The 9,369-nt window shown below is 31.4% G+C and overlaps 1 protein-coding gene across 1 annotated transcript; it reads left to right on the forward strand.

Moving 5' to 3' along the window:
- The first annotated feature begins 487 nt into the window (after window positions 1-487).
- Window positions 488-7,031, forward strand: LOC121858126 (kelch-like protein 3). Its single transcript, XM_042354355.1, has 7 exons — window positions 488-640; window positions 750-900; window positions 1,034-1,172; window positions 1,283-1,479; window positions 5,733-5,936; window positions 6,245-6,390; window positions 6,916-7,031. Exons 1-7 carry the CDS (start codon window positions 488-490, stop codon window positions 6,970-6,972), a joined length of 1,047 nt encoding a protein of 348 aa, XP_042210289.1. The 3' UTR covers window positions 6,973-7,031.
- The last annotated feature ends 2,338 nt before the right edge of the window (window positions 7,032-9,369 follow it).

The raw sequence follows: 9,369 nt of genomic DNA on the forward strand, positions 1-9,369 counted from the left end.
AAGACTGTGTTGTTTCCTCACTTAATCCACAGGTAAACATTGTCTTAAAATAATTACTTCCCGCCGAAAGTATTACACGGTGAGCCTGAAATAATAAAAATAGTTGTGTTAAGTACAAACAGGAAAGACGACGACAGTTTTTACAGTTATTTCAGTTAAAAAATAATGTTTTCTCACCTTCACAATTGATCCATCAGCTGATGATATTTCTACATCACAAAACTTTTGTAACTGCCAGAGTGAATGTAAGTTTTCTAGCAGGTTAGATTTACATTCCCCCTCCCCATTATCAGAGAATTCCACACGTGCTGCCGCCATCCTCATATATTACTAATAAACAAATGTAATACTATTCATCCAGAGTTGAGTTGTCTGGTGGTGGGTAGTGATATCTGGTAATTTTTAACTGAGATGTAGTATATATATTGAGAAAACGTTATAATTGGGGTACCGAGTAATCACAGGTATATTAGGTCTTTTATATGAAATGGCGGCACGTGTGGAGCTCTCTTATCCGAACGACTTCCTAGAGGTGGAGCTCTCTTATCCGAATGACTTGCTAGAGAACTTACATTCACTCTGGCAGAAACAACAGTTCTGTGATGTAGAAATATCATCAGCTGATGGATCAATTGTGAAGGTAAGAAAATTTGCTAGTATATTAAGTTGTTTTAACTAGCTTTGTCTGAAATGAATAAAAAAGTGAAGAAGATTTTTATATACTGTATACAACAAACATTTTATTCCAGGCTCATCGTGTAATACTCTCGGCGGGAAGTGAATATTTTAAGGATATGTTTACTGGTGGATTAGCTGAGGAAACAACACAGTCTTTTTCAATAGAAATGAAGTTTATGAAATCCAATATATTAATTCGGATCATTCGATTCATGTATACTGGTAAGATAAAAGGAAAAACACATGTTTGTCATATATGTAAAAAACACATGTTTTTCATATTGCTATATGTAAAACGGTATTTTTATTTTATTAATTATTATGAAAAATTTATTTTAATATTTTAAATCTTTAGGAAACATTGAGATAACAACGGAAAATGCTCAAGAGTTAATAGTTGCTGCAAACATTCTGAAAGTTCACCATGCTGTATGTGTTTGCGCGGCCTTTCTCACAAGTGAACTTCAGTCATCCAATGTTTTAAGATTATACAGGTATGTAAGTAAATTATTAAGTAAATTATTAAAAAATATTCTAATTTTGTAAACTTTACCATTTTTGACGTACAGTATTCAATATAAATTCCATATTTTTCTAAACACAGGTTAGCTGTAGCTCATAATTTAGTACCACTGCTGGATTCTTCACGGGACTTCATAATCACAAATTTCTCAAATGTAATATTGGAGAAAGAGTTTCTTGATACTCCTAGAAACATTATACAAGAGCTTCTTCTAGAGAAAAAACGTCAAAGTCTTGAAGAAAACTACAAGAAAGAACAGTTCCACCATTGTCCTACCTGTAAATTACAAGTGTAGACAGGATTAGAGAGGAGTGAAAAGAGTGCGATCTGTTATTGTTGTATACCCCAACCTGTTATTATTCTCTACCAACCTGTTATTGTTCTACTAAGATAAGTTTTGTTTTTACTACCTAAGGCTTGTTTTTTACCCCCTTTCCTCTGAGTTTTAAGGCTCAAGGAAAATAACTATCATCAAAATTCTTAAACATAGAAGAAAAAGTTTTAATAAAATGTGGATGAATGGATGCAATGTTCCCGCAGAAATATTTCTCTTATCTCCTTACCATAATTCCACAAAAGTTTTGTGTAGGTCAGTGGAAAATGAGATCTTTTGAAGAATTTAGATTTCAATATGTTTTAATAATATAACAAAACATTAAGATTAATCATTTAATTATTTTTACATTCATTTGTACCGTGAACACACATATTATTACATTTTTTACTTCTTTTAAAACATGCACATCGTTTATCTCTACATGGAATAGATTTACATTTACAAGCTACACTATTTCTAGTACTTTCTCTACGAATCCCTAAACTCTTAGTTTGAAGTCTTGCAGCCTTACGTATAGATAATTTGACATGTGGTAATTGTGATAATTGTCTTGGTGGTGTTGGTACTGATGATGATGATGATGGTGATGATGATGGTGAATATTGTGGTTGTGGTGATGATGATAGTGAATGTTGTGGTTGTGGTAATGATGGTGGTGGTGGTATTGGTGTATTAACATTACCATACAGTTCTAGTTGATTTTTCATTAATCTTGGTTTAAGTTCACCATGGGGTGTTATTACTTTATATAAACCCTTTTGTTTATTAATTTCAGATACAATTCCTATTAAATTAATTGGTCCAATTTTATGTCTGTCAACTGAGGGAATAGGTACGAGAACTTTATCATTAACATTAACTGTGAAAGATGATTTGTTTTTTTGTGACAACATTTTTTTAGCATTCATTTTCTGAGTTTGTTGGGCTAAATGCCTATTATTATGTATTGATTGTATATTTATGTTTACACTACTACTGGCATCCTCTTCATGCAATGATAATTCATCATCTACTTGTTGTATACGATTCTTCTTTTTCTTTTTATTTCTTGATAGGTCGTCTCTCATCTATAATAAAAAAAAATATTAAAATTTAATTAATATATATTGTTTTACTTATTAATTTCAAATAAAATAACACTGACTTAAAAAAAACTATAATAATACTTTCTTCTTTTCTTTTTGTCTGTGTACTTCCTGATAGGTAGTCTCTCATCTATAATAAAAATAAAAAACATTAAAATTTGATTAATACATTGTTTTACTTATTAATTTCAAATGAAATAACACTGGAAGGAACTTAAAAAACTATAATAATACTTCCTGTAATTTCTTCTTCTTTTTCTTCTTGTTGTTGTTCTTTTCCTTCTTCTCCTTCTTGTTCTTCTCCTTGTTGTTGTTGTTCTTCTTCTTCTTGTTGTTGTTGTTGTTCTTCTCCTTGTTGTTGTTGTTCTTCTTCTCCTTGTTGTTGTTGTTCTTCTTCTCCTTGTTGTTGTTGTTCTTCTTCTTCTTGTTGTTGTTGTTGTTCTTCTCCTTGTTGTTGTTGTTGTTCTTCTCCTTGTTGTTGTTGTTGTTCTTCTCCTTGTTGTTGTTGTTGTTGTTCTTCTCCTTGTTGTTGTTCTCCTTCTTCTTCGTCTTCTCCTTGTTGTTGTTGTTCTTCTCTTTGTTGTTGTTGTTGTTCTTCTCCTTGTTGTTGTTCTCCTTCTTCTTCGTCTTCTTCTTGTTGTTGTTCTCCTTCTTCTTCTTCTTCTTGTTGTTCTTCTCCTTCTTCTTGATGTTGTTGTCGTCGTTGTAGTTGTTTACTACACATTACATTTATTAAATGTTCTTCAGTTTTAACATACATTTTAAGCTTATTGTATATATCTAATGGTAAATTTGACTTCATCCCCACTATTGGATCTTTACCAAAAACAGCTTTATATGGAGACATATTAATTCCTTCACTATGAGCAGAATTTTTGGCCATTTGAACAAAGGGGAGAGCAATAACCCAGTTCGGGGTGTTATTATCTTTTAAAAAGCTATTTAAAATTCGCATAACATCTCCATTAGCTCTCTCTACACTTCCTTGACTCTGAGGATGACGAGGTTTTCCGTTAATTATATACAGGTCTGGCCAGATGTTTTCTGTTAAATCCTTATAATCTTCAAAACGTTCTTTCTGCATATCTATCAAATCAATCTGACCTCTAGATCCATAACTGCTAGATAGTAGAGGTTTAACAACCTCTGCCTTCCTTGTACGTCGACGACGTTTTAGTTGACATGTTTCACATAATGAAATAAAGAGTTTAATTTGTTTTAAGGTTATATTGGCAATTTTTTTCTTCAATTCTACATAAGTTCTTTTCTCCCCTCCATGTCCAATAGTAAGATGTGAATCTTTAATATTATCATAAATTTCACAGACACTAACAAAAACTTTTTCTTGCCCATTTTTCAAATATTTAGTTATTAATTTCTTAACACCATATTTGTAAATTACATCGTATCGGCGAATAAGAGCATACTCTTGAGGCGTCTTTGTAGTAATTTTATTCTTGGCTGCTTCAATTATTTCTATATATTGTTTCAATTTTGTATCAGTAAAAAATAACCGTTTATTACAAAATTTTTGTGCAAATAATTTTTCTTCAAATAATTTTCTGTTGATTTCACTTGTACTTGTATTTGCTGGTGTATCAGGATCTTCATTGTCGTCGCTGTCACTATCTAACATTGTTGTCTGTCTGTCAAATACAGTTAGTTTGGTTAACACACCCCAACCCAATAATCGATCTATCCGTGGGCAGTCTAATGGGAAGTGTGGTGCTACTTCATGTTGGGGAGGGGTATATATAGTTGGTGGGTATGAATAATTGGCAACTCCTTTTTCCCATTTGAAGGAAGCAAACTACATGTTACCTAGTTTTTAAAAGGTAAAGGTTGTTAAAGACAAGGTCGTTGTTTGAGGGAAGTAGCGTAACCCTCACCACCTTCCTCCTCTCACCTGCCTCTGTATCCCCCAAGTAAAAAGAAAATATTCTAAGAGAAAATATTCTTAAGTAATATGGATGTATGTTGTGGAAAACCTAATGAGTTTATAATTGGTATTTTACATTTAGTTTGGAGTGCATAATGTTTTGTTTTGCATTTTGTTTTACACCATAGACTGGATTAGGTAAGTCAGTCTTTTGTACCACCATTCAAAATTTCCTGTTAATTTAAATACTAAATATTTTTAACATTTTAATAATAATAAAATTAATTACAATCACAATCAGTTCGTTCACATTATAAAAATCACACGAATACGAAAAAGATAAAGGTTAAATAATACGTTAAAGGTTACTTATTATAACGAAATATTTTATAATTAATTAACACACCCACACAAAAACCCAATAATATTAAACGGATGGTTCATTTTTTTAATAAAGTCTGAAAGATACCAATTTTCGTTTAAAAAAAAAGTAACTGTTTAGATAATAATAAAATTAATACACAAATACGAAAAAGATAATTAGCCCCACCACCAGTCAAAATTTCCTGTTATTTGAACTTTCTTTGTAACATGTGGGGCAGGAATTTAAGTAATGCAGTCTGGTAGAATTGCCTGAGGGTAAAATATATTCAACAAAGGACACCGATAAATTACTATCTCTTAAGAATTCGGCAGCAGTCATTATCCTGAATAAAGTAAATACTCCTCCTCCCACCCCACTGAATTTTTTTTGCCTCTCATTGTAAATTAGACAAAATAAGTATATATAAAAATTAATTTCGTTTATATTGATTTTAAATTATTACAAAAGCATTAGTTACCAGATTTTAAATGTTATTATGTGGGGATTGAAACCGAGTGTGCTGTATTCCCGTCCACCTCACTGCTGCTGTAACACCATCTTCAGTATCAGTATCATGCCTTCCACCGTCAGAAGTGTCCTACGGTTCAAGAAGCTGTCAGGGAATGCTTTAACTCCCAGTAAAGGTTCAAAACTGGCCGCCGGGTTTGACTTGAGCAGGTAGGGGTGAACCACCATTGTTGATCTTATGTCCATTTTCTTCAGTTGCTGTGATGATTATTGATGTACTGTACTTTACTGTAGGCTGTTTTTCATTTTAATTCTTGGCTTTTGGCATCATGTGTGTACCACTGTTATTTTTCAATAAGACAGTCTGCTCTGATTTGGTGGATTATTTGAATGTTAATTTAGTTATTTTAACTTTAACTACGGGAATGAATATTTAAAAAGTGGCAACTTATTTCCCTTTTTCAGTGCGTATGATATAGTAATTGCAGGCCAGGGCAAAGCTCTCATCAAGACGGACATACAGGTAGAGTTACCAGAAGATTGTTATGGCAGGGTGGCACCACGATCTGGTCTTTCCTGGAAGAATCACATTGATGTTGGAGGTTAATGTCTATTTTTGGTTTAATTCATATTAAGCTAGCTAATTTTGAAACTAAATATTACAAAATTTACCTTGTTTGTGTTTACTATAGGAAAGTCAAGTATACCTGTATGTATGTACTTTTAATTTCCATTTAGTAAATGAAGTTTGTGGAAATTATTGGCTTGATTTAACTCTGTCATGGCCAGTGCCTTACATGTCTCAAGAGGTTGGGTATGTTTCTTAATCTCACTTCTTGCGTTCTCATTATCATCATTTACGTTAAACTCTTGAGGTTAGATACACGTTTATTTGAGGCTACCCTTTCAGCCGGTGTTATTGACCGAGACTACCGGGGAAATGTTGGCGTTGTTCTCTTCAACCACGCCAAGACTGATTTTGAAGTAAAAAAGGGTGACCGAGTAGCTCAGCTCATATGTGAAAAAATCGTGTATCCAGATATAGAGGAAGTTGAGGTTTGTGTCAGTTTATCTTCTTTTTCTGTGTCTTGAGTCCAATATTTTAATAACCAGCCTTAAAGGTCTTAACAGTAACAAAGAATATACTGTACTGGTCAACATTAAATGGCCAATAAATTGATAGTGGTAGATCACCAAATACACATGCGAGTTAATGTTGTGTTAAATTCCCGTTGCTTGTTTACAAAGGCAATCAGCAGATTTACAGATTTTAAGAAGTATTATTGTATAATAGATGTTGAAACACATATACTGTACTCTAATTGCATTAATTCTTATGGGGGACAATTCCTCATTATGAAATGTTTGATAGGGACTGAGTATTTGAAAAAAAATAAGTTATAGAAATATATGTAATTAAATACAAAATAAGAGTATTAGGGACGGGAGTTGAAAAGGTTTACTTACTAAGCAACCAAGAAATATACAGTGTTCTGTAGAGCTAAGGCCTAGACTTTGGGATGGTGCAGTGGGGTTGTCAAGCATGGAGATCCAAGGTACTAATGATTATCCATTTTTCAGGAATTCGTGGACACAGAACGAGGTGCTGATGGTTTTGGATCAACTGGAATGAAGTAGAAAATCCATCCAGAAAATTTTATTAGAAAAAAAATGTTTCTGTTTATAAATGATTTTATATATATTTTGCTCACATATATTTTACAAAATGATTGGTGTCTAGATTCAATAATAGAGTTCAAAACTTTACAAAAAGACAGATTGTTATACTTTTTGAAAAGGTTTTGCAAAACGACGAAAAAATCAAAATTTCGAAAAAATTTTAATTTTAGATTTCACACAACATGGATGGAAAGAAATGATGCATTTACAGAATGTCTAATGAATATTATTTTTGATAAATTTATTCAATTAGAATTATGTGTATATACACAGTATAATAAATATGTGAATATACATATTAAAATTTTAGCAAAACACGGAAATGAAATATTTGCTCCTCTTTATAGTGAATTACTACTATGTCAAAGTAAAAAATATTCTCTTTTTTCCGGAGACATTTTTATAACATGTTATGCTAATGTATTTCTCCATATAATTGCTCGAAGTTTTTATTATACACCATTAGAAAAAAGATGTATTATAGATTATCTTATCTTATGCAATTATTTTCCTGACGAAGAGGTTAAAATAATAGATCAAAGCTATTACAATCCAATATATTTTCCATCATTTTCTGATAACGATAATAGGGTTAAAATAATAGATGAAAAATATCACAATCCAATAAATTTTTCATCTTTAAGTAAATATAAACTTAATTTAATCTAATTACAATATGATAACTGGATGTTAAAATATGATAATGGAATGGCATTGGACTGTTTTTTTTTGTTGTAAAAAAGAACATTATATAACTTTCTTGGATATTGTTTAGTAAATAAGAAACTATTATGTTTTGTTTGTAAAAAATGTTTTTTGTTAACACTAAGTCTAAATAATAAATGTTAGTCTTGAAAGGTTAGTGTTTTTCTTAACATTTATTGTCATCCATCCTTAAGAGTTTATAACCCCCCCAAAAATATGTTGTGGAAAACCTAATGGGTTTATCATTCAGTGAAATTAAGTATTTGACAAGTATTTGGCATTTAGTTTGGCAGTAATTTATATAAGAGGGAAGGAATTGTATATAAAGAACGTACATACAAGACAAGACCACAGCAATCCACAGAAAAATTTCAGAAATGTCAGAAAAAGTAGTATTGCAGGAACAAATTGATAATTATAACAATGGAGAGGATAATAATGATGAAGACGAACAAATTGAGGTTTCAACTATTAATGACGAACCTAAACTGTGTAAACCACTATGGGAGTGCATAATGTTTTGTTTTGCATTTTGTTTTACACCATAGACTGAATTAGGTAAGTTTTATCTGGTTGATTTAATAGATACCAATAATATATTTTTTCGAAGGATAATATAGAGATAAGTTTTACATTAATTACATAAGGAAGAAAAAAAAAACAATATATTATTGTTGCTGCTAGCTAGATTTATTTTTTAGTTTTAATGTTTATTATCGGAAAAGTTTAAAATATTTTATACAAATATTATCTCGTCTATAGGCCGTCGTCGTCATAAAAACATGGTCTTTTAACTCTATAGCGATCACGGCTGGGAGAGAATTAATATAGTATATAACTTTACATTGAGGGTTTTATTTGGTAACCCAGCCGCGAGACCCTTCCCTCAGCTATATACTATTCTCTTATTATAACACAACACAGACAGAGTAAGCGAGTATAAAATATTGTTACCGAATGTTGTTTTACGAATTTGGGAGTAAAAAAATTATACAACAGTCTCGATTATCACTAGAATCTGTTAAAGAACTACAGTGTCAAACCTTTATCCTAGGTAGCACTAAATGCAATAATTCTTTAACGGCGTGATAATATGACACTGAAAGGAAATCTTTTTTTCTTAATCTTAAAGATCAGTCTTTTGTTTCTAGAGAGAGTTACTAATCATGGATGAGGGATCTCCCCAATCCATCGAGAATAATAACTCTACCCCTAGATAAAGATTAACCAATAAAGATAATATCCCCTAACTAAAAAATCTAACTGTGTAAAAATTTCCATTTGGAGGTGTATATCGATAACAATACTAAAAAATATACCTAGTACTCTCTTTCTAAATTTTAATTTGTTTTCCTACTAAGTAAGGGTCCATATGTTATATTTTCAAAAATTAAAAGTATTGGTTGGGGGTATTAATCTAATTGACAAGACAAATCAAATCTTCCCCAGAGGAAGATAAGAGAGTTGCATGCAATTTTGGTTTTCTGGGGAGAATCCTTCTATAACAATCTTTAAAGATTTATTCAATCTTTAAAAATTAATTGTTATAAAAAGTTGTCCCGTATGGCACAGGATATTTACCCTATCCTTTTAAGCAGACTCCAGCGAAAACCTAAGAAAAGGTAGGACTGTGAATGAATCCACTGTAAA

The sequence above is a fragment of the Homarus americanus genome, unplaced genomic scaffold (genome assembly GCF_018991925.1).
Source record: "Homarus americanus isolate GMGI-L3 unplaced genomic scaffold, GMGI_Hamer_2.0 scaffold3178, whole genome shotgun sequence".
Taxonomy (NCBI): domain Eukaryota; kingdom Metazoa; phylum Arthropoda; class Malacostraca; order Decapoda; family Nephropidae; genus Homarus; species Homarus americanus.

Excerpts from the sequence above, each read along its gene's own strand:
- LOC121858126 (XM_042354355.1), top strand. The coding sequence starts at position 488 with ATGGCGGCACGTGTGGAGCTCTCTTATCCGAACGACTTCCTAGAGGTG. Across the intron at positions 1,173-1,282 it reads AATGTTTTAAGATTATACAG|GTTAGCTGTAGCTCATAATT; the intron begins GTATGTAAGTAA and ends TTCTAAACACAG. Across the intron at positions 6,391-6,915 it reads CAGATATAGAGGAAGTTGAG|GAATTCGTGGACACAGAACG; the intron begins GTTTGTGTCAGT and ends TCCATTTTTCAG.